Raw genomic sequence first — 27,301 nt, forward strand, 5'->3', positions numbered from 1 at the left:
GCAGGTTTACTTAGTGGGCTCACTAATTAAAACAATTACACCTTACAGGTGTAAGGACATTTAAGGCGTTTTCAGAGGAGAACTAAACATCGATGCAACAAACAAAGGATGGGAGCTATTCCAGAGCCTCGAAAATTTGATGACGCCAGTGAAGTGTATAATTTATTTAACTTGGTATATCCCTCGACTAATCACGTTGATACAACGTAAAAATAAAAAATGGACCACGAGTTGAATGGAATTGGAATACACGAAGGTAGTTGAGGCTGCGAACACCTATTCAATGAATAATGGATAGCTTACATTATATGAATCATGTATGAATTACATATAACCAGTGAACGTATAGATTTCAGACACAAAGGTGAGCATAAATTAAATAAATAGTAATCAACATGACGAATGTACAAAAATAGACAAGGAATAATATATGCAAAATGATACGGGCACACATACATATACTATAATCAATAAAGTTACAGTTATGCATGCAAAGTACAGAAAGGTCAAACAACAGTTTGTATATTCACCTTACGATTGTGACATTGACTAAGTATTTAAAATCCAAGTGATAATCAATGAATGACCTGTTTGACTTAAAACGATTTCTTTGAGTGTAATGTTAAAGGACCTAGAGTTAAATTCTTAAAGCACTCTAAATCTCTATTTTTCAAACACTTGTTATTAATCAGTATCAAAAAATAAGGGAACTGTATTAAGGATCACCTACAGATTACAACTATTTGTTTCATAATCATCAGTCAGTCTTATTTCTTTTCTCAACCTAAGGAAAACAAAGCGACATAATTAACTCAGTTTATACGTATTAGTAGCTAGACGAAATCTATTCATGAATTATGATATATAGAACACATATGCTGAACTTTTTTGGGAAATAATATTGGGTCTATAATCATACGCCAGGAAAAATAAATACTGAATACAGCAAGGTTATGAGCATGTAAACCATTATTTAAGTCACAATGTTGAACGTTGTTGGAATTGAGAAAACTACTGTTTTTTTATAAAGATGAAAGTCCCTTTTGGAATAGCTTTCGTTAAAATGTTTAGATTTTAAACAGGTGTGATAATTGTAAAAAGCGCCACTCCTAGGAATTATAAAGGTATATAAACGCTTAAACCGTTAGGTGAACTGTTTTGACTACAGGTAATCAAATTGAAAAAAAAACAATCAAAGTCAAGTACCAAATGAATACAAGACTTTAACAATTCCAGTCTATCTTGTTTAATAAATACAGTGATTTCTTTGCATATGTAGATTCTTTTAAGTGAAAGAAAATATAACATGGTAACAAAATTTTCAACTTTTTGTATATTTACAGCTTGTCCTAATACACAAGTAACACAAACTCCATGTGGTAACAAATTTGAAAATTATGAACAAATTGAAATAATAAAACATTGGCAAACAAATCAATGTAATTGTTTAATGAAAGTAATTAGAAATAAATGGATTTGTAATTGTCATGCACGTTATCCAAATCAAGTTATAACAAAATGTTTACCAAATGGATATCAACGTCTTACAATAACAAAAATATGGTTTAATCACGGTAGACAATGTTTGAATAGAACAGAAAAACACATAGAAAGCATAGGTATGTCATTGGATGGACTTATTTAGCTGAAAATTTATTATATTCCTTCCTAACTTTTTGTCAACATACTTAACGTTGAGTAATTTTATTGAAAGACCTATGCATTGAAACCTCACATTTTCTAGTATCCTGAATGTTATTGGTGTAATTATTTGAATATTCAACTTCACTTTACTATTTCTATTATGACGATAAGCTGATGTAACGGAATACCTTGACGCTTACTGGCATTCGAGCTCCTTATAATCCAGAGTTCGATCAGATAGAAAGCATATCAGTTCTTTATTGTATTCTATACAATCATGCATCGAACTCACAGTATATGCTTGAAATATTTGATCACATTGAAACAAAATTAGGGAATTTGACGATTTATTCAAGTGATACATAACCGGAGTAATAGGGAAATAATTAGTTAATCATGAATCTGGATCAATAAAGCGTATGACCATTCATAGGTACAACTAAAGGTCTACTAATTATACAATAAAGATATAAATTTTTCGTATGACAGTCCTACAAGTTATACTTCCACATTACTCAACCTACTATAACATAAACTCGTTAAAATATGTATGTACACGTTTCTGTACGATAACACCTATTTCATGTTACATTGAGATTACTAAATTGCGGTATATTAAAAATTAGACTGCAAATATCGGTCAACAATACAATGAATTTCCAGCAGTGGAATGGAGGACATGTTTTTAGTCCTATTCGGGACTCGTTATCTGGATTTATTTATATTTTATATTCGATGTTCACTCCGAGACTCGATCCTAATACCGTTCCTTTCGAACATCATTGTCTTATCGTTTTAACCACTGAGTCCGGGTAGCCATTAGCTTGTACGATGCGGAAAGGGACTGATCAAATGCAGTCCTAAACATCGACGTGAAGAATCAATAAACCGATAACTATAAGGTTTGTATTTCAAATAAATTCTTTTCTTAAATGAAGCCCCTATCTGATTATTTACTGTTCAAATTTCTTACTACTTTATATATCGTACTTTGCAAACATACTATTTGAACTTTTCTTTTTTTTACAGCTTGCCCGAAGAATTTACGGATTATCAAGGGGGAATGTAGTAGTAACGGGAACTCACAATTGATTTATCTTCTACAACGACCTCAACATTGTCGATGTGTCTGGCAGAAACTTACTGACTCGGAACGACAAGCCTTAGGACTCAGACCAACTGAAGCATGTAAATGCCGTCCTAGCTTTATAGTTAAACAATGTCATGAAGCTAACAATAACCAGACGGCTTATTCAGTTAAAATATATACTAAATATATTCTACAACAAGGTGAATGTCATATTGATCGTAAATTTGAGAAGAATCCTGTTGTTTGTCAAGTAGGTAGTCAATTACATAGGTAAGCAGCTTGATATGTAGCTAACAACAAATATACTTTTTACCTATACAATTTGACAATGACACCAGAACACTGTTTATCATCCAAAGAAGATCAGTCTGTAGCATTTCATTATGTTATGAGATATTCTTTCTTAAAATAAATGTACTTTCATTCATTGAAGTCGGGTATGTACTAATGGTAAAAACATTCAGTTTCCAATAGACAGATTATAGTTTAAAACCTGGTTCTACCTCCCTGGGATTTTGTAGACAAATATGTTTATCATTCTTCACAAAATTGTCGCTGAGACCATGTATATAGATGCATACTTGGCAAACGTGATTCAGAAATAAATAAATATTATATTGGAAAATAACGTTTTAAAAGAATTCGAGAGTCGTTTTGAGTAGTTTGATGATTAACACTGTTTATTTATGTAGAATTTCTTATCAAGTATTTACCTTTAGTTAGCTAATGAACTTTTTAAGCGAGATATACCCACTCATACTAATTTTAAGGATTTAGAATAACTATCTATGAAATTTTGACAAAATCTAGATTTTTTGAATTCTTACGTAGCGACTATATAGAACATTTTGAATTCTTCAATTCCCCAAGGGTTCATAATTCAATAAATCGATCTGATTTTTTGCATTGAACAATAGTATCCGCTAAGTGAGAATGTTCGTGTGTTGTTTGACAATAACATTTCACATGAATTATCGGCACCTTTAGGTAATAATAATATAAATAATATAAATCAGATGTGTTTTATCACAATTATTAACTACTGAAATTTGTGAACATTTCAGGTCCCAGTGTAATCCAATCAATAATGAGCTGATTGAGACCAGGATTACAACACATTTACGTGGTTGCCAATGTCAGCAGAAAATATCTAAACGTCGCTGTCAGTGTAGTTGTCCAAAACCAAAGACTAACGCAATCTGTCAAAGTCGCGATGGTCTATTACGCAAGATAAAGGTAATATATGCATACAAAGATGATCAGTGCACTTGTGAAGCAAAGTATTATGTTCAGTCTTCCCGTATTCGTTGTTATGAACCTCCGAAATTAATAAAAATTGGTAAATGCCATAAATTGCCTCAAAATGAATCTATTTATGTACATAAGAATGACCTATATAGAAATCTAGTTTGGAACAAATTACATCGCGTAGGATGTCAATGCAAACTTCAGCGATTTATGGAACAATTTCCATGTTGTAAGTAGAAAATATTGAAAAAAGAGTACTTACTTTATTTAATTCTGAATTACTGAATTCAGGCCAATTAAGTTCAAACTAATTTGTAAGCAATTTTAATAGTTGAGATCATGAGGCAATTAAAGCTCGACCACCACGGAAAACTTGGAATCACTAGACGGCCGTTTCGTCCTGTTGTGGAACTCCTCAGCAGTGCATATCCACGATTCCACCTCGTGACATCCGAACCCAGGACCTATCAGTCTCACATGTGAGCGCTTCAACTCTAGACCACTGAGCCGGCACCCGACGGTGTTGGTGTGTAACTTCAACTAGTACACGAAATTGAGTGACACATCCACCATTGTCTTCAGTTAGTCATTATCTCACAACAGACCTGGTTGAACTCCACTGGTCAAAGCTTCTCACTAGAACTCCAGGAAATACCTCTTGGAGCCAGTCACCGGTGAGCATATGTTGATTAATATCAGAAGGGGAGTCTTACAATAGGACGAAACGGCCGTCCAGTGCTTCCAGGTTTTCCATCGTGGTCTAGCTTCAATTGACTCATAATGTAAATAGACAACACTGCATGAATATTACAATATTGTAGATTCAAATATAAAAGACGGTATATCGTTTTATCTTCAGAAAATGTTTTTTTAAATAAAAAAGAGAAAAGCAAGACCACATGTAGTGCCAAAAGTTAGTGAGCTATATTATTCACCAGCTAGCTACCTAGCTGGAAATTTTGACATCTAAACAAAATCGTTCGTTCTCTTTCTTTATCATGGCCTTTTTCAATCCCACGTTAATAAAAGTGATTCTAATTTACCTTACTTTGCTATTATTTTCATTATTAGTATGACAGAGATTGTTTATACCCAGATTTCTTGATTACCATTCATATATTTAAGTTCATTCAGTATATTTCACTGATAACTCACTTTACTATGAATATTAAATGCAAGCGCAATGCAACCAATTACTTACGCCTGTCACCTCTCGTGAGGCATAGACCATTATTTAATGACCTTGTGGCGGCCCATTAATCTGACTCCAATTTAGAATGTACGAATGATTGTTATCGCTGATTCTCGTATATAATCGTCGACTTAAATCGCGTTATCCAATAACGGAATTAAATAAGTCGATTAACGAGAATTGACTTGAGAATACATATATTTCGTACATGAAGTGAATGAAGCACAGCAAAGCAAAATGACACGTATGGAAGATGGCTGGGAAGCCAACTCCATTTTAATCAAGCGTTACTCAGTATTTATAGTCAGACAAAAATAAACTACAAACATGTGATGAGTCATGGGACATGAAGTGTACACACATATACGCTCATATATAAAAACAGTCAAGACTGATAAGTGAATAATTGACAAGGTCAAAATATGACTCAAGTAGAATGAATAAAATGGAATGTCCGAAAACTAGAATATAAGATATATGGGCTTAAGATAATGACTGACACTACATAGTCCCCTCGTAGAAAATAGCACATTTAAAAAATGTCTGTTTTCGAAAATAACACTCAAGTGACATGAAGCTAACGTTAACAATAAGTAGCCAAAAAAAATTGTACAACACTCGATAACGTACAGTGTCACATGAGGGGTTAGTGTATTATATGAAAATGTCATACCTATGCAAAAGAATATATGAATATCGAAAAGGCGCGAACAAAAATGGAAACGTTAGCATGCGAATATGAGAAAATTAATGAGCGTACAACAAATTAACATGTACTTATGTTGTGATTGTCTGAACGATAAAATAACACGTTTGTATGAGTGATTCAAATTATCGTGAAAATAGTAATAAATTGTTTCTGGGTATGACAGGGAAATAAACCGTCAAAATGAGTACAGTAGAATACGACAGAAATTGGTCTGTGATGTTGACAGAATAGTGAAATATGCGAAATATATGTTCTGTTGAGCCGCAGCAGAATAAATAGCATCGACTAGCTATGAGTGAATTCGAATTTAAATGCGTAGTTCTCGTTTGTAGGATGATAATAGGCAAGTCGTGAAATGATATCTGCATTGACGGGTGATATTAGTTGCTGTACTGCAATTGATAAATCATAAAATTTGAAGTCAGTGAATGTTGTCGTCTGCATTATGACAGATGCATTGAGTTATCATTAACTATGTATTAGTAGAAGAATGACCAGAGGAACAGAATGGTGACTGAGCAGACGAAATACGTAGAGTCGAATTCCTTTTTGGTCATGAAGCCTAGAGTGGTTTGAGGGAGATGCGCTCGATCTCGTTTGTTATAAAACCGTACTAAGGCATGACAAAAATACCAATACATATGATTAGCGATGGCGACGTATGAGACTGACTTGGATGTAACGAACAAGAGTGTATCTTTGAGAGACTAGCTCTAAACTCTATGTTCTGACATGCAGTGCGATGTGAATAGAATAGTAGTTGCAGTACTCGAATAGCGTTTTTGGGTAATTAATGATGCGGCATGCAGTTATGCATGTGAAAGAATAGATAAGATGAACGTAATGATTTCTAGTTAGCTAGTTAGATGCATCCACAGACATAATAGGAGGCGATTTCGAAATGAAAAATGTATGTTATGATAACATAAATTGCTGACCTCGACTAAGTGAATGAATGTAATATTAGGTCAAAATGACATGAAAAATTGGAACGAACTCACTTAAAGCAGGAAAATTTCACGTTTTTGAATAGTAAAAATATCCCAATGAGTTCTCACAAAGTGGAGTGGAATTTTCATAAAATGATAATTTGTTCGGTGAGTAATATGATTGCGAAAATGTCATAATTTAATGACAGCACGAACAAGATTAATAATTCCACATTCGGTCATGATATTGGTAATAATGTAATAGTAAGCATATAATGATAATTTGAATCGTAGTTAAACAAACCGACGAATGGATCAATGAGAATGGTTGACATGAGTACAAAGTATCGATAAGATAATACGACATGAGCATGTCCATACCATGATGCACCGGCTTTGCTGATTGCGTCGGATTGGATATTTCGCTGGCTTCGCTGAGTTTGTTCGTCGAACGTATAGAGTGCAGAAGTTCCTTCATCGACGTAGCCTGCTGCGTTGCGTTCGTCGTCGGCGGGCTCACCAATGTGGCGGCCCATTAATCTGACTCCAATTTAGAATGTACGAATGATTGTTATCGCTGATTCTCGTATATAATCGTCGACTTAAATCGCGTTATCCAATAACGGAATTAAATAAGTCGATTAACGAGAATTGACTTGAGAATACATATATTTCGTACATGAAGTGAATGAAGCACAGCAAAGCAAAATGACACGTATGGAAGATGGCTGGGAAGCCAACTCCATTTTAATCAAGCGTTACTCAGTATTTATAGTCAGACAAAAATAAACTACAAACATGTGATGAGTCATGGGACATGAAGTGTACACACATATACGCTCATATATAAAAACAGTCAAGACTGATAAGTGAATAATTGACAAGGTCAAAATATGACTCAAGTAGAATGAATAAAATGGAATGTCCGAAAACTAGAATATAAGATATATGGGCTTAAGATAATGACTGACACTACAACCTCCAACTAACTCTGTCTTGTGCATTGCCTTCCAGCTTTCGTCAATTGTTATTTATTTTTTTTGACGTCTGCCTCTAATCCCCGGTGCAATATGTGCATTAGTAGATGATAAGGAATCAATTTACCAGGTATGACAACAAAATGATCGCATGTCTTCTGTTATCCGACCTATCTCTTAAAGTTGTTGACAAATACAATTTATTGATCACTCTTTGCAATGTTCTATTTATCTTGTTCGAAATCAAATATAAAGGTTGACAAAATCATAAATTTTCCGGTCTTTCGTTCCACAAATTTCTTTTAAGTTTATCCCATATCTGAATAAAAGTCAATCTTCAGTCATAAAGTTAACAATAAGCTACACACCATCATGTAAATTTCTTGCAGTTAGTCAGCAGAAATCTCTGAATCTTGGTTTAATTCTATCACCAACATGGTGAACATAATATCCAGTTACTCAGATTTGCGACTACATTACAACTTATTTGGTAGAGTTCGATCATCATTAAAGGACTAGACAAACATGACACTGATCGCTACTCGATAAGGAATCAATTATAAATGCTCCGTTATTCAGTTGAATGCACTTTCATAAACATTTTATTTACTGAGACAATAGTGTCGCGAAACGTTGTATAAAGGCAACCCTTTAGAAAAATCTCTGGGTAATCTTTAATTAAATTTATACCCCTCTTGATATTTCAAAGTTGTACTACTGAGTTGTTCTGAGATCACTGGATTATGCCAAGTTTTCTATTTACAAATAGATTACTTATGGTAATTAACCTTTGTTTTTACCAGCCAAACTACTTTCAATTTTGTGTACATGTACACTTCATTACATAGATTGTTCACCTGATATAAAATATGAAACACAATGTATCATGGACAGAATATTGGAAATTCGAAAAACTGAACGGAAAATAAGCGAAGATAAAAAGCAATGTATACGAATTGTCATATCTAAAGTTCGTAATCCTATACGTAAGTGACTTTTAATTATTGCATATAAGTTATGATCCAATTACTTTTGTCATTGTATATTGATGATAAGTTGGGAGATTATATAAGTTCGATTAATATATGACGTTAAAACAATGCTAGTTAATTTATTGTTAACTTAATTGTACATGATACATTTACACCCTTTAAGGAACTCATTCCCTACAATTCCATGAAGTTCCTTAGTTGATTTCATACTGTGACAGAAATCACTTGCAGAATTATCGAACCCAAATATGACAGTTGTTAACTTCATTATTTACAATCTGTAACAGATTTACATAATTATGAAAATTAAAATATTTCTTTATATAGATCTCGGAAAACCCGAATATAAAAGAAAGTGTAATCCTAAAACTCGTATGGAAACAGTAGTGCAAAAACTACCATATGTTGAAAATTGTAGACGACAGTATCGTGTTAATGTAATTCATCGTAAATGCAGTAAGTAAAATGAAAGATTTTCACATTTTTATTCTTTCTAAACCAGATAGTTCATTTGGTCATAATGTATACGATTGAATAAGACATTGTTACATAAAAAACATTATTGTTTATGACAGAAACATGACAATTAAGTATCTATGTGTAAATAATGATCAGTTAACTTAATAAGAAATACAATTTAATCTTTTTAACTAAACAAAATATTCTATAAGTCTGTCGTTAAAAGCATGATAGAAATATTGTCCATTCACTTTAAATAAATGAATACTTACTATCTGAAAATAGAATCCCTCGAATGCCCTGATACGGCCGAGTGTAGGGAGAGTCAGCTCTCCATCTCGAAATGCTCTCACATGGCCGCATGTATACATCCACTGCCAGGGAAATCCTACTCACCGCTTTCTCGCACCGGGGGTGTTGTTTATGAAATTGAGAGGACGAAAAGCTAATGTGCAGCGCTTTAACCGGCTTATTGAACACTGGGGTTCGCCTAGGGGAGTTGGAAAACCCTGGTCCCAAACCAATGGTGCAAATGGACTCCAGCATCCTGAAGGATCAAGTGGCGTATGAACCAATTATTGGTCACCGGCTACTATGGAAATGCATCTCCTGACGTTGCTCTACTGCCTTTCGGATCAAACTTTAGATCGATGGCTCCGGGTGTGGCCCCCTAGCTAAACCACCTGCTTCGGTTTGGGCACCCGGGCAGTATCACAGCCCACACAAATAAAATAAAATGACGAAAATTAATGAAAATACTACTTTTGCCTCGACTAAAAGTCAGACAATTCATATTCATTTTTCCTTTTTCTTTTTGTATATATGTGTAGGGCATATGTATGTGGTGCCCCTTTGTACCAATATTTATGTGTTCAAATAAATAAATAAATAAAATCCCTTCCGAAAATGTGTTAAATCGTAAATTATTGGGTTAGAATATATTTCGCTAGCTACAACTTTGTTCTTAGAAATTTTCAATTCCTCATATTATTGGGATTTTTCATATTGTAAAAAATTTAATTGTAAAAACCAATGAATTTCGATAGATTGACTTAAATTTATAAATTAAGACGATTCAGACAATCACTTGACTATCTGTTTAGAGATGTGCTCAATTCAATTCAATCTTTGAACTCCACTGGTCATAGATTCCCATTAAAGTTTAGAAACTCTCACTAAATGTTTATTGATTTATTAGTTAAACTATGAAACTAAGCCGCTTAACAAATTGTTAAGATTAACCACTATGGTTTAATGCTACCATCTGTGAATAATATTTGGCAACAGTTTCTTATAGTTGAAGGCACAACTTTTTGCTTTTATTTTTTAATTTCCCTCCAAATAACATTCGAATTCAGTAAAGCATTATTATTATTATTTGTTTTGTGTTCTCTGCTTTCCTTGTAATTTCCAGAATGTAATACTAAACCTCGTTTAATCCGACAATCTCAGTGTTCACCAGAATGTAAAGTACGATATACATGGCTTATGGAGAAGATAACACCAGAAGGTCATTGTAAATTTTATTATCGTGTTCATGATAAATCATGTTGTTGCCCAACTGAAGTTAATTTAGGTACATTTTGTAATCGTTCCATTGGATTATTGGAAACTGGCTATCGCAACTTTACATTAATCAATGGAAAGTGCTTATCCAAAGACAGATTTATTGGAAAACGAATTGGTTAGTTGGTTTCTTTTTTGAAGTTGATGTTATATTGGGATTCTAATAACTTTTATACAATCAAAATATCATAAATAGGTCCTCTAATACTATACAACTAACGCAATACAGCTGGACGACTCAAATGTTCAACATTTATAACTGTCCCCCCCCTAGTAATATATGTCCTGCTGATTCAAAGGATGATCAGAATCAAAGCCAGTTCAGTGCATATGAACTATTACATAACAATGTAAATCCTACTACACTTTTCCGTCAGTTACCTAAAATGCTGATTTCCCGATTAGCAAGGATAGTAGTCCACTAAATAAATCATTGTTGCATTAGATCTAGACTATGAATATAACATGGTCATCTCTGCCTGCATACAGGTTTGTGTATGTCCAATTAAGTTAAGCCTTTGATTTAGCCCATTTTCTAATGTTGTTGTAATCCATAACGATTCGCCTATATATATCCTTATGCTTATATAAATGAGTTTATATGGCTAAATAAACATGATAGCCTACGTCTTTATTTATCACCCACTTAAATATTAACTGGCCAAACAGTCGATGATCTATTAGCATGCATATTATTTGCCTGCTAAACTAGATCCAATAATTCCTGTCTTCGTATGTGCAAACGGTTTTCCGGTCGAATGATCTACAAAGTATGACAATGATCACAAAGTTGGGCTCAACAATACTTTTTAATACAAAATAAATGGAAGAGTAATAACGTAATTAAATAACACACAAAATGGATATAAATAGAATTAAGACATTTAGAGCCATACTAATTTCTTGTGAAAACCAGCCAAAAAAATTAACAAAATGAATGATAATATAATCCTAATCAATAGTGTAGTTTATGAAGCTAATATCCTTCTCTATTCAATCAGAGATATTAATGTTGTAGAACTAAATGCTTTAGAATTTAAAATACAAATCGACGATAATTCTAAACTTACAGTTTGAACCTAATTAATCCAACACAAAAAATATGCAATTAAGGCACACTTTAAAAGTTAATTGCATTAGTAAACTGTCTCGTAACATTTAGTTTCTTTCTACCTCAACCTAAATGTAAACAGTTGATAATATCTATTCGATATTCTATATACTCAAAACACATATAGAAGAAAATCTTGCAATATTTCATTGGTTTTATGTTTAGATTAAAAAAGAAATTAGAGAAAACGTCTTGTTTCCTCATACTAATTATCATTATTACTACTTGTATTAATTCAGTTTGTAAAAAGGACGAAAAGATAATGAAATATCAACAACCAAACGGTTGGATACGAATTGAGAAACAATTTAATATACGTGATGGATGTAATTGTGTTCGGAAGCTCATTGTTGATTATGATAAATGGAGTAAGTCTTTATCGATAATACATTTTATTGAACTATATCAACAATTGATTAGCTAAAATCTATATGTCAAAATTTTTACTTCTCACCATAAATGGATTTAGAACAGTTTGTTTTTGTTTTGTCCACTGGACTACTGTACATTAATAACTACAATTTGTAAAAGTAGTGAATATGGAATAATCGATCACTTTGTTTCATGTGTATGACAGTTCGTGTATCATTAGTAAAGCAAGGAGATATATACAAAACCTAATTCACAATTATTGTTAAGATAAATATGTATTTTATGGATCTCATACAAACTAATGACTTATTGATAACAGTGGAATACTCTCTCCTTCCCAAATTGAGTGAACTATTTATTTTTGCATCATATACAAGCCAAATGATTTATCACTATCATTTTCTATTCCCCACCTGTTTAATGTACACTGCCTAATTATTATGAATTTAGAATTTCTTATTACAGATATGAATGATTTCATGATTAGCTGACTTATAAAATTTTTGGTGGAGCTAGATGGTTTGGTTATGGAGCCTTCATCGTTCTTCTGAACGACATCATCAACACAAACTGAGCTACATACCTTCGCCACCATCTCGAAATTATATGACTTATAAAGTAGCTGAGTTAACTCATATGATTTATAACCAGCTGGATTTAAAGAGCTGTAATATTGTTTTGTTTTAAATATTGAGTTTTTATTCATGGATCAAAATATACTAATTATTTCTGACTAGATTAAATTCTAGTTAAACATTCGTTGTATATTTCAGCAGAATGTGCCATAATTAGGATGTCATTTTACTATTGCCATTGTATTCGTGTTCACATAATCGAATTTTAGACAACATTTAGGAATGTACATGCTTGATTTGTAAATTCTTATTGGAACTAAGTAAACTGATTATATTCTATTAGTTTTAAGACTTAAACTCACTAATTCCATTCGATCACGACATCAGGAAGCGTACTTAACAATGAAAATACATTACTATTTTTGAAATGAGGTTATCCAAAAAGTGACCAGGTTTTGGGCAAATTACATTGTTTAGAATTATATCATGTTAATTTTAGATTGTGAAATAAAATAATGTTGAGATAAGTAGTATGCAATGCGAAGCTTATACATTAAACAAAATTGTGGGATTATTGACCAGAATAAATATAAGTCATACAGAGTAAGAGAAATAATAGTGCGAATAACGTACACACAGGGAGTACAAATCGGCAAGTCCGTTATCGTATAGCAAAACACCATCCCTTTTGGTTGAGCAAGTTACAGGTAAGAGTCATTAAGAGTTCTATTCTCACTCACTTGGTGAACACAGGTCATCACGTTGAATGAATATTTTAAGGTTACTTACCATGTTCCATCAAACTAATAACATGATTTACGAGTTCATCTTATGTGCATTACTGAAGCTATCGGAATTCATGTTCACCAAATAAACCTTTATATTTAAAAGACGTTTGTACAACAAATCTCACTACTTACTCTCAGCATTCATCCTTTGATTCTTACATAACTACTTTAATATTGACCTTTTATCAAAATCTTTTGTTGGTTCCTTCTTTTTTTACATGTTATACAACGTAGCAATTGTTTGATTTTTCAAATGATTACTTTCAATATTATTATCCTCTTTCTTCCAATTACTCAATATTATTTTAGTCAGTGGGTTACGTAACGTAACTACTCTATGAGTACTATTTCATTATTGTGAATCATACATATATAAATTAGTCATGATGAAAAACTAACCGAAAAGAAATTTCTTCACTCGATTCGTTCTAATTACATATTCGATCAAGTGCTTAGTGGAAGACTATATTCTGCATAAAGTTATATGAATTCAGTAAGAAATCGTAAAGCGAAATGAATGTTAAGTAGATTAATCATATGCTCAGGCTATTAATAATGACGTTAAACCAGAAATAATAATAGTTTCAATATAACCGGATCTTTCTCAATCATCTATCGAGTCGGTAACTTTTTGTCAAAGTCTGTCAGACTCAATGTCCATTCGACTTGAAATCCCGAATCCATGAGTGCGAAAGAAATATGTTTAACTGCTCTTCTCACCATGGTCAACCTCCGGGCCAATTAATCAATGATAATTTTAACTATTGAATGACCTAATTTGACTAATTTACGTGAAACCTTTCTTAGTTAAATAAGATTATGCATCTAAGTTGTTTATAGTTAATGAATATGATAAATGGTTGTTATTATCATAAGAACCATAATCACTTTCTTTCTATAAAATGTTTATACAATTATTCTTTTGGATGTTAGTATCTATAATTCAAAATATATCACTGGTATTACTTACCCATCATGAGTCTTACAACTTTTCATCATCATCAAAGTTTGATATGAACATAGATATCAATCGAATTTTCAACTATAACACTGAAATAAACTAAATGATGTCAATGTGTTCATGAATAGCGTTGTTTGATACAAAATGTGTAAAATACATAGAGAACAGCATTGAGTAAATTCCTATAAGGAAGTTGTTCAATTTAGTTTCATTGACTTACATCAAATAAATTTCCAATTTATTCTCCTGATTACCCTATGACATTTGAATGAGTTTGCTTGAGCAATAACTGAAAAACAAGTATAAAGATATATTTAACTAACAATATATCTATTAATTAATTGAATCTTAATGGTCTTAAATGGTCAGGGTAGTTGAGGAGTTTTAGATTTGTTATTATTTGTTAAGATGTTATTTAAGCACAAAATAGTTTAGTTTTAGTCAACATATATTTCAGGAAAAAGGTAGGGACAACTACGTTTGATCATATCTGGAATATTTCCATCCAGTATGATGGCTTTATTGTCGTGCTGATAAGTTGTGAAAGTCAAATATAAATTACTTTCTAGTTTACATCATGGACTAGCGTCAGCTAAGCAAATAAGAAAAAAGAGAAAACACTAAACAGCTGTTTCATCCAAGTATACAATTTCTTAGCTTTCTTTATCCGTAGCAGGTGATTATGCTGAAGTTCGTGTACAAAACCAACATCTTATTCTACTGTGGCTCTAATCCTCCTAGTACCTCATACCTTATGATCAGTTAACACTAATTTTTAATGTTTGTTATCTGTTATTACTACCTGTAAATTATTTTTTTTTAATTTTCCTAGTGTTCGCCAAATGAACAATTATCTTGTTCATTTCTCATGTGTAATTCATTGAATTTTAGACCTTAATGTATGCTCCTATTGACAGTTGAAATTTTTGAACCCTATTTTAGATAATTACATTCTATTTTCCAAAGGGCTACTATATACCTTAAATAATTAAATACAATTGTACATTATCATTAAGTGATACTATCTAAAAAAAAGCTGAAGAAACTCCATTTGTTTACAAACTGAGCCATAAGTTTCGATTTTGTGATTACATAAGAAGCAAAATATCGACACGTTATTTTTGCTTGGAGGATTTAGAGTTTCCGTGTAGACATTGGCATGATCACTTTTATATATCCGTTTCAGAAATCCTACGACTAATTGATAAAAAAAGAAAAATTTAACAGTAAATTTGGTAAATTATTAGCCGTTTTGAGATATTTTTTTCTTGTTTTATAGATTGTCCTCCGCCAATTACCCAGCGTCGGTGTATTCAAGCCAACAGTGAACAATTCGTTCTTGAGACTATTTCGACTAAATGGAAATTATCGGAAAGTAAACCAACATGCTCGCGTTTAGACACAATTATTGATCGAGTTCCGATTGACTGTTCTGAAGAATATGTGAATAAGTCAAATAAGTGTGTGATGAGTGTTGGTCGACATGCTTCAGTTCGTATTGATCAAGTGACTACATTTCATGCTGATGGATGTCGATGTATTGAGAATAATGTACGTCAGGTATTTACAGTTTGTAAATGTACACGTCCACATAGAGAAAAGTCCTGTCTTTAGTAAGTTACTCTTATTATTGCAAATATGTACTTATATTAAGTAGCATTATATATGTATGAATTTCATAATAATCATAAAAACATGTTGTTTATATGAGTGAAAATGGGATAAGTAACTTTTGGAGTTCGCGTTCAGCTCAGACATCTGAACCTATGAAATGACGAGATTTTTAACTAGGTTTTTCTGACCACTTGATGAAATCGAATGTGATGTTTGCGAGTTAATTAATGTTAAAATGCAACATAATTGCAGAAGTAAGTGGGACGCCTTAGCAAATTATTTTATGATTCTTTTGAAAATCAGTTTGTGCATATCAGAAAGTTTGATCAACTAACAAATGTGTTGTTGCCAATGGCTTCATATGTTCTTGTTTAGCAGAATCATCTACCACGTATCGTTTTGTTTAAATTACTGATTCTATTTTTCATCAGTATGGGGATGTGGAGATTATTTAATTTTTGATTGAGATCATGAACGGTTGATATTAGACTACCATTGAAAATCTGGAAACACTGGACAGCCGTTTCGTTCTATTACGGGATTCATCAGTAGTGCGCATCCACGATCTTGCTCGCGCGATTCGAACCCATGATTTTCGATTTCACGCGCAGACGCTTAACCTCTGGACCACTAAGTAGGCATCCAACGGTGTTAATGTCTTACCTCAACCAATCCACGAAATTGCGCGACCATCTTCTATTGTACTGAGGTAAATACCTGTCTCTACGCGACATGGATTAGATCCACTAGTCAAGGTTTCTCACTATAACTCCGAGAATTCCCTCACGAAGCTAGTCACTAGTGAGCACATGCTGATTATCAATGTGGGGTTGTGGTTCGATAAATTAGTTCGTTTGGGAAATTATTATAGTTCATTCTATAGTCTTCCCAATTCTGAAACTCCTAGTCATAAATCTAAATTGTATAGCTCGGAAATGATTATAGTATGAAAAGTATTTTCAGTTCTTAGTTGTCTAGAATGAATCGATTTGCCTCTTTGATTAACACAATACTTCTGTGAACTTTTCAGTACCTAAATGATTTAATTTTGAGTGCGAATGATTCTATCCGAGAGTGGAATTCAGCACACTTGATTTTTTCTAATCCAGAATCATCAGAGATATTAAATGAAGTCTTTTAGTCAGTTACATATACTGTGTTCATCACTTGTCTCGTATTTGAGCACTTAAATTATTCGACAATTATGTAATTTCAATAGTTGAGATCATTAGTCATTTGAAACTAGACCACCATGGAAAACCGGAAAGCACTGGACGGCCGTGATGAGTGACTGGCTTCAAGAGGTATTTCCTGGAGTTCTAGTGAGAAGCAGTGATCAATGGAGTTCAACCAGGTCTGTTGTGAGAGAGTAACTAAATGAAGACAATGGTGGATGTGTCACTCAATTTCGTGTACTAGTTGAAGTTACACACCAACACCGTCGGGTGCCGGCTCAGTGGTCTAGAGTTGAAGCGCTCACATGTGAGACTGATAGGTCCTGGGTTCGAATGTCACGAGGTGGAATCGTGGATATGCACTGCTGAGGAGTTCCACAATAGGACGAAACGGCCGTCCAGTTTTATGCAGATTTTCCGTGGTGGTCGAGTTTCAATTGCCTCATGATCTCGACTATTAAAATTACTATAATATCCACAAAACCCCTTCTGAAATTATGTAATTGGACAGATATTATTCACTGGTATAATAAATTATTGCACTTCAATATTTTATGTAAATTTTCTATATTAGCATAAGTATTGAATAACTACCACTGGTTACATTTTTCATTTACTTCCGATTCTAATTTGGTAATTTTAAATTTCAGTTCAGAAGGTGTTTTAATTTATCAAAATGTTTATTATGAAGTTTCCGGAGATAAATCACGTTGTTTACCACGTAGATCACGTCGTGTAATTAAAATAACTTGCTCACCAGTTGGCCCACAATATAAAGGCAGAACTCAATGTGATGCTGAAACTGGGAACTTTTTCCATATATATGAAGAATTCAAACGTGTTGGTTGTCAATGCTTGAAGAAAGAACTACGTATTCCTGGCAGATGTAAATGTCCTGAACAACGATCAGAAATGAGGTAGACATATCCTGGAAAATGTATAGCTTTATTAGTGTAACCATGATTTTTAACATCAGATACTTCTACAGATTTGACTACTATTGATAAGCTAATTAATTCGTTGGTCCTCAAATGATATAGTTGATTCGATTTTTGAACTCTCATGTCTGGTAAATTTATTCGGCAGAAATCAATTCATGGTATACGTTATATCTTTGTATTTAATGCCGAAATAACATAATAATGCAAGCTTATCTTGACAAAGTAGAGATCTTAAAATGTAATTCAAAAAATTTTAAGTCAATGACGAACTAGCCGATGAGTTTGCATTATCTTGCTATAGTATTAGTCAATTAAGTAATAGTTCCATCTTGAGTTTTTCATTTTTTTACCGATTTATTTATTCAAATGCTTGGAGCTTATGTTACTAGCCTAGCAAGGACACGGATCATACAAGCAGGCATTGTATCGTAAATTAAACTTATCTAAAATATTCCTGGTAAAAATCTCCCAATTTGAGTTATCACTACCTAGTACCCACATGTAGCCAATACTAATCTGTAGACTCGAATCTCGCTTAGTGAGTAGTCTCGGCGAATTATGTCCGTTTCGTTTAAACCCGAAGGGTTCGACAACACTGATAGGGATGTTAATGGCAGTCTGTTTGAAATATATCACATAAACTTTTACGACGTAGGCAGTTATGTTGTCGATTATTTGAAATAACCTGACACCAACTTTATGTTACTAGAATAGTAGTTAAAACAATCTACTCACAGATTATAATGAGCCAACCTGTCGCTTGAGATCACCACATAGAAGTGAAGTTTGCCAACAGTAAGTGTTCAATGGTTAATTGATGGAAATGTACTGTGAATCTTCAGTATTTCTCTATACTTTGGTTTGTTCAGATGTTCAATGCAAAATGTTCAACAACTCAACACAACAACGTATGAATTAAGTCCAAAAGGAACGTGTACAAAGTCAGACAAGCTTCAATATAAGTATATTAAATGTCCATTATCTGATGACCTTCTTCAAGAGTCAACCGACTATATGGTTCAACAAAGCCAATCACTAATAAAACATATATACAAGTGTGGTTCGGCTGGGAAATGTATGCGTATTATACAAGAATACAAAACTTACACGAATTACAAATGTAAATGTATCACTGAAAGAAAACAATACAGAGAAGCATGTTGTTGTCCAACGGAACCAGATATGATTCAATTTAATTTGCCCAACAATTCTTCTCAATCTGTAACAGTCAATACACTATGTGTTCCGGATAAAGGGTTAATATTGAAAAATACAATTAGATGGAATCTTGAACATGGCAAATGTTGGCCAATTATACACAGAACAATTCTTCCAGTCGGTAAGTAGGTTAGGGATAAATTTCTAATTAGTCACGAATCGATTTTATTTAATATGACTTGATTATTAGAACTGAATTAACGAGATGTTTCCAGTGGAAGATTCTATGTTTATTTGACTCTAGTCAATGAGCGAAATGTTTGCTCATAACGAGTTAAATGATATGACCTCTTAGTTAGTACAGTTAGGAATTAATGACTTTGGGACTTCACTACTAAACAGAGATCAAAAATATACAACAGAATTCAGACAAAATTCCAAATCTTGATTTAGAATACTCCTTTAACATTTTTATTAGTAAGTGTGCCAATTACACAGTAGTGTTTTATCTGTTGTTACTTTTTCCCCTATTTTTCCTTAGTGTATTGTTTATGTTCACTGAGGGTTCAGTGAAAATGTATTGTGTGAGTAAGTAGGATCTCTTTAACCTACCCCCGCCTCAAGCTAAAAGCTAAGATCATTACTATTAGAATAACTAATGATTTTTTACAGTTTTTTTCCTGTAAATGTTATGGTAATGTTTAACAGATAAGGTATATAAAGAATCTACTTCCTCATCATAATATTTTATCAAGACTTTCATAAATTTACCTTGAAAGCAAATTTTTAAAAATCAATTCCGTTTTCAATTATCTTCAAGTTTTGTTCTATGAATGAGTTCAGAAAAAGGTTCAAGAGCTTTTCAGTGAAAATTATTGCATATAATATGAAATAAATCTATGTATACCTGCCATTCAGTGAAATTCATTCGAGTTACTTAAATGTATTTAATAAATTGGTTATCGATGCATTTCAATTTAACCTGTAAAGATTTCAATACTAAAGCCTCCTCGATTATCGTTTATCTATAATGGATGTACGTTTTTTTAATACTTACAAAGATTACATAGAACTCAGTTGTCAAATCATAAAGAAAAGAAATTTTTTATGGGAAGCAATTTTACTCTGTTTACATTAAACAAGTGCATTAAAAAGTTTCATCTATTACAATTTATAGATTGTGAAAAAATGATAGTACCTTGCTTAGATGTTCTCTAGTCAATGTATTTTTTTGTATTCAGTAAGTAAACAATTCATTTTGGTTTGTGTTTTTCTTCATTTCGTTCAAGTTTGTGATAAGAAAGAATTTTTCAAACCTATCGCAGTTTGTCGTCAAGGTCAGCAGAAAAACCTACATCAACGAGAAATACGAGAACGATGCAAATGTAAATTAAACAAGCGTATTGTTACAAAACCATGTGGTAAGTATAAACAATTCGTTCAATGAATGTTCAGACAATTTTATCTTATTATATTTTGTATAGTAACATCATCGAACACTCAACAAAAATATTCAGTGTTTCTTTTACGTCGTAGTAGTTCATTACATTCTAGTTCATTTCTGAGTAGAACTGTTAGTTACTGCACAATAAATACGTAAATTATCAAATAACCTTCATAACTATAATGAGTTTTGTCATAAAAATTCACATGTTATATGCATTCAAAGTGAAACGTATTACCTGTCACTTCAACAACCTATTGCCATATTGTTGAAACTTATCTAATTCGACTGTTAGTGGCCGATTGGACATGATAATTATCATAGAATAATTGTATTAATTACTGCCATTTACAAAGCAATTTCATCTGTTAAAAAGTAATTACATCATTCAAAAAAATGAAAAAAGGTACAGTTAGTTTCAATAGGATATAGGTTATGCGAAACAAGATGTGATCATACATAAAGTGAACAGTCATAAACGAGTATGTAATAATAAACATTGGATTATCTATTGGTATTTGGTTTCACTGTATGTATATGAACATTTATAAACAGATTAGTGATAGTCTCTAACCTTAATGCTGAACGACTTATGTTTCATCTCTTGAAGGAGGATGGATTTTCTCTTAAGTCATTCCTTACTGACGATTATCGACAATAGCAGACTTATGTGCACCACTTCAAAGTAACTACTGTTCAAACACAATACAGTAAGCTTTTACTTTACGTGAATGGCCACATCATGATAGTTTACAGTTTTTATTTATTACCGTATTCACAATGTAGCTAATTTATTTGCTTTTGTTAATATATTTTCTTGTTCAAAATTCAATGTGAATTTATATTTCAGCTTGTGATCCACTTGGTATTGCAGATGTCATCTTTCTTGTAGATGAAACAGTAAAGAGTAGACAGATGAATTATTCATATTATGTTGGTAAAATACTAAAATATACCATGAATGTATTTTACGAATCATCTCAATCATCAAATATAGATGAACAATTTCGTTTTGGTGTAATTAAATATTCATTAAAAGCAAATATTGTTTCTAACTTAAAAAGTTATCCAGGTTTATATGAACTATATGCTGAAATAAAGAAACTGACATTTAATGGACGTCAATCAGATCTAAGAGTTGCATTAAATATTGTTAAAAATAAGGTAAACTTATCTTCAAATATATTTCAATGTTATGTATTATCTTCAATGAAGTTATTTTTTGCTTTTAAGCCCTTAACTTGTAGACATGTGATTTTACAAAACATAAGAGACTAATCAGTTTTAGTTATATCCTAGAGTTGATGCCTACACCAGACTGAAACCCAATACTTTTCACTTTGAACACCCAATATGTCATCCACTGAGGTATTAAGTTCAGATAGCGCTGAATTGTGAAACAGAGATTAATCAAATCTTCAGGAATAAAATTATGTTTATTTATTTCGTTACGTAAAAGATATGGTCTTCCCATTTGAAGTACACTAACCTTGTTAGGAAAACGGAAAGTAAACAATTGTATTTCGTTTTCTAAATTGTTAAAGAGTTGAAAAAATGTGAGCACTTTTATTAAAATTATATAACTATAATGCGAGTAACTTCTAAACTCGTTTATTTGTACTATATTTAAATGAGGAATTGAACTCAATCAGCCATTTACATTATCTTTATAGATCTGTTTATTTGATGGTTTCCTGTCGTTAGCAATCGGTACTTTTTCAATATATCTATTATAACAGTCAGTCAAGTATTAACCGAAATTACAATTTTTTGTTTTAAATTTTCTGTATATTTCAAATTTCAGATCTTATCTCAAATACGACCTGGAGCATCATTAATCGTATATTTAATCACTGATGCTGTCGTGAATCAACCTACAGGTGTTAAACAGTTATCTGATTATTTAAAATCACATAATGTTCAAATAAATGCAATATTATTAACGTCAGGGCATATTTATCATGAAATATTGTTTAAACAACTAGTATCTCCACCGACGGCACTCCATTTAGTAAAATTGAAAGCAACGAATGGTCAATTTGAAAGTCATTTAAGTCGAATAGCCGATACAATTTGCAAGAAAGGTAAGTTATATAATTTGTATTATAAACATGAGATTTCGTTGAAAAAAAAAACACTTTTTCTGCAACAGGTCATTTATTATTATTTTGTTTTGCTATTATTTAGTATGTCCAGTAAACCATAAAAAGGAAAGTCAATGTTCACGTCAAACAAATTGCATTGGACGCGTTTACAATTACATGTATCGCTACAATCCAGTTAAAGGTTTGTGTATTGGGAAGACAATAGTCGAACGCAAACAATGCTGTAAGTATCGTTCCAATTAAATCTCATTAGTTTAGAGAATTGTAAAAATGATTCTAATAGTATTTTGAATAGATAGTATGTTATAGTTAGAAGTTATCGAACTGAGAGCTCTTAAATAACACAGTTCTCAATACTTTTCTGGTTAGCAAGTTATAAAATCACATTTAATTTCAAATAAAAATCCTATAAGACCTGTATAACAAGACCTGGCATACCATTTCAAGTATAAAACCATTAACTTGTGTACATGTTTTCGCTTAACAGTCAAGCAAAACAATTGTCGAAGCACGCTTATACTGATCAAATTTTGTCCTGTTAATATAAAACGTCTTTCAGAAGTGAACTAAACTATTATATAAAACTATTAAGTACTAACTATATAGCATACTTTGTTATTACAAAATACTTCACTGATCAAGCACCGATACGACCTTTATTCACATTCCAAATAAATGTATTTCAGAAAACAGAACTATTGGCTAGTAGAACAAACAATTATTATAGTTTTTATACAAAATATTCAGTTGAAGTAGTATGGTTATGAGTTAATTAAAAAATAAAGAAGTAATGATCAAAGGTGAAAATGATGTTCAGGAAAAGATAACTTAGTCTACCAATCCGTCTGTTGTACTGAAATGTTGCAGCTGTAACCATCCGACTTTATGACTGCAAGTTAGTCACTATTAATTCAGGATTTATAAGACCAAACTTAACAAAGAATATGAATATTCGGGTTACGGAACCTCAATATTTGATTGATAAACATTTGAGAGGAATAACATTCAGTTAGGATTGTATTTTACATAACCTGTTTTAATATGATCCGAAATTGTATAATAAGTAATCATGTAAACAATTCTCATTATTTATTATATGATGATTACATTTCAGGTTGTATGCAAGAGGTTCGACGTAAGACTACATGTGAAAATAACCATTTGATTCAGTATACAGAAAATTGGCAGTTAACTACAAATGGCTTTTGTGAACAATATGTAACTAGGAGAGATGTCACTGGATTAGCGATTAGCCGTAAGTACTTCTTCCTCAAACTTTCATGTACGTATATATAATCCAACAACCATTTAATTAATAAATACCCAACGTAAGAAGCATTGAGTGGAAAAGTGTTTTGAGTCCTTCAATGTTATGCGAAAAGATCATTTTTGTTTATCTATCAAATACTGACTATACTCCATAAGTAAATTGTTATTTATATGTACATAAAATTTACTTCTCATGTTTTATATACACTGTAACAAACCCATCAATTTTCATTTCTCTCAGATCTAACTAAGATAGTTTTCCTTTCCAGATGGATTAGTTGGGGATTTACGTTTTAAGTAGGGATTGTAGTAGAAATCGTCGTGTTGTATAGATGATTGTATAATTTACAGGAAGCTAGACTGCATTTTAGATTTAAGCGACAACTGGGCTAGCAATAAAAATGTATTATCTAAACATATATGAACTTAATACAATTAAGAGCATTTCAGTTATTTTTCTATCTGTCCTTTTAGTTCACGATTATTTAGTCTGTCAGCATACGACCAGTTATTACATCTTACTGTTATATCCTTCAGCAATAAATCTAGCAATTTGAAAGTCGAAGATGTAAGACAGTACTTCATCAAATGTGCTTAACTGAATGTAATCACGTTTTTTTCTCTAATATAATTGTACAAGAAATTCAGTACTGTGAAAAGTCAAATAATCACACTTACGTCAAAAAAAATATTGTCAGACTCACTTGACTGAAAAAAATGGCACTGTTGGTTGTGTACTGAGTATCAGGTGACAATAAGAATATAAAGTGTAGAAAACGTCACCGTGCTTTATTTGACCCCTCATTGTGAAATCCAGCAGCCATTCATAAAAAAGGTATACATTTATGATTCAGATACTTGTTTGGAACCACGGAAGTTTATAAAAATTAGTGAATTATTTGCTGCTTTTAATATAAAATAATGAATTTTACGATAATCATTATAATTTTGAAAACATTCCACTGTTATTATTTTAGAATGTACACCAGCAAATCAAACTTTCATCAAAACGTGTAACATAAGAGGTGAAGCAGTTCAAGTCACAATTTATCGCTATATGGAAAATTGTAAATGCAAGGCAAGTAATACTTTATTTACAGAAAGTGATGCACCAAGGTTTCATGATTTTTATAATTACTAGTAAAGAGATTGTAAGATATTAGGAGAACTAATGGAATTCATAACTACATCAATCGTAATCACACAGTGATAAATGTTTGCATAACTTGGGTTTAACTTCCTCGTGTAGCATAAGGGGTACAAATGTGTCCGACTAACTAGTACATTTTAAGTCAAAACTTCGACCATAGGTTTCTTGTCTACAATTTTCTACAAACATAATATCAAGCTATTTATGATGGTAATAATATGTCAACCTGATTCATGCACTTTCATTGGGACTAAGGAATCAACAGATTGAAATGTCTTACTACTTAATGATTAATTAGAGTAAATACTATAGTATTACATTATTTTAATATTTAACAGATCTGATGACAAGTGTCCACTTTTAAATCATTTCATGGTCAAACATGCTATCCAAATGGGATAAATGAAACGATATTAAACTTTACGTGAAAGCTATATTGTGATATTGCTAAATCTCAGTTTGCCTTTAATCGAAAATAGATAAGATTTACTAGACAAAATTACTTTTGGAATGAAGAGATAACCAGTGCTCTGCAAACACTATGGTAAAAAGACAGATTAAACTTTTTCATATCAGTGCACATAAGAGTAGATTTTCTGAAATGAGGTCTCAAGCAATGATAGGACGATTCAATATATACCACATAGTTGACGCTTCAGCTAAAAACATTTTTATCTGGATGAAATCTTTTTTCTTGATCGATAATCAGTGTTTGTTAGAAAATTCATGATCCAATATTCGTTTAATGATTTAGTGTTAAAATTTTTTTGACCTGTGTGGAAAAGTTTTGACAAATGTAGTACAATAGGATGAAACGGCCGTCCAGTACTTCCAGGTTTTCCATAGTGGTCTAGCTTCAATTGATTCATGATCTCAACCATTGAAATGTAGTACAGTTAAACATCTGTGCAATATATTCGTCATCACTTTGAGAAACCTAAATAGTTTCACACTTGGACTATTGAGACAGATCGACCATAATTTTTTTAAAAATCTTTTGGTTTTGTTTTCGCATAACGAAATCTGTCAAGTTAAAGATTTCACTCAAAAATATTATTTATCAAAAACTGATAATATTATCACAAAACCACTGATATCTGTTATATTATATCATTTCATAAAGTAATGACCCAATAAAACTTACCACCTTCATGTTTAACTATCATTATAATTTATGTGAGTTAAAACGTTTTTGCAATTTATCAAATGAAACGCCATCCCTGATAAGACTAACTTTTGAATATAGATTCTTTAAAATCCAATTTTTACAACTGATTGAAATGACTTTTTCTATACTTATGTACACTTTCTAACATTTTTAGACTAAGCAAACTGATAAAATTGTTCGGTGTCGATGTACTAAAAAGCATAACACTAAAACTTGTTTTGGTGATGATCTCATAGTTTATCATTATCATTTTGAAAGACTTCTTGAAGGTGAATGCTTACCACAACGAAGAGATGTACACAAAAAGTTGGGTAAGTAAATATAATATCCTTTTATAAACAATCAAATTTCACATCTATTTGAATGTATTTTTACAAGAACATATTTATAATCATAGAACAATTTTAGCGATATAAAATCTAAAAGAAGGTAGAAGTCGAAACTCAAATGTTTCCAGTGGAAATAAGGAATTATAAATAAAACAACAAGGACAATTTAAAGCAATTAGTCCCTTTGATGAATTTCGATATTGTAATAAAAAGACGAAGATTATCAGAACTATGTGATATATTAGCGCAATGCATTTTGAACAATCTGATCACATATATACTTGTTAAGAACATTTACATTTAAAAATTAAAGGTCGACTAGACCGGAAATGGGG

At 31.9% G+C, this 27,301-nt stretch overlaps 1 protein-coding gene across 1 annotated transcript in view; it reads left to right on the top strand.

The window, feature by feature from the left end:
- Window positions 1-27,301, top strand: part of MS3_00010406 (uncharacterized protein) — a gene marked incomplete at both ends in the record, with an annotated part of 131,979 nt that overhangs the window by 83,963 nt on the left and 20,715 nt on the right. The window contains 17 exons of the mRNA XM_051218773.1: window positions 1,344-1,619; window positions 2,674-3,004; window positions 3,799-4,211; window positions 8,638-8,775; window positions 9,109-9,237; window positions 10,655-10,924; window positions 12,157-12,285; window positions 15,893-16,226; window positions 18,053-18,319; window positions 19,213-19,682; window positions 20,791-20,922; window positions 21,796-22,109; window positions 22,750-23,029; window positions 23,133-23,273; window positions 24,165-24,305; window positions 25,297-25,397; window positions 26,792-26,948. Coding sequence (XP_051071661.1) covers window positions 1,344-1,619; window positions 2,674-3,004; window positions 3,799-4,211; window positions 8,638-8,775; window positions 9,109-9,237; window positions 10,655-10,924; window positions 12,157-12,285; window positions 15,893-16,226; window positions 18,053-18,319; window positions 19,213-19,682; window positions 20,791-20,922; window positions 21,796-22,109; window positions 22,750-23,029; window positions 23,133-23,273; window positions 24,165-24,305; window positions 25,297-25,397; window positions 26,792-26,948 — 4,023 coding nt within the window. The remainder of the gene's footprint in view (window positions 1-1,343; window positions 1,620-2,673; window positions 3,005-3,798; window positions 4,212-8,637; window positions 8,776-9,108; window positions 9,238-10,654; window positions 10,925-12,156; window positions 12,286-15,892; window positions 16,227-18,052; window positions 18,320-19,212; window positions 19,683-20,790; window positions 20,923-21,795; window positions 22,110-22,749; window positions 23,030-23,132; window positions 23,274-24,164; window positions 24,306-25,296; window positions 25,398-26,791; window positions 26,949-27,301) is intronic.

The sequence above is a fragment of the Schistosoma haematobium genome, chromosome ZW (genome assembly GCF_000699445.3).
Source record: "Schistosoma haematobium chromosome ZW, whole genome shotgun sequence".
Lineage (NCBI taxonomy): Eukaryota > Metazoa > Platyhelminthes > Trematoda > Strigeidida > Schistosomatidae > Schistosoma > Schistosoma haematobium.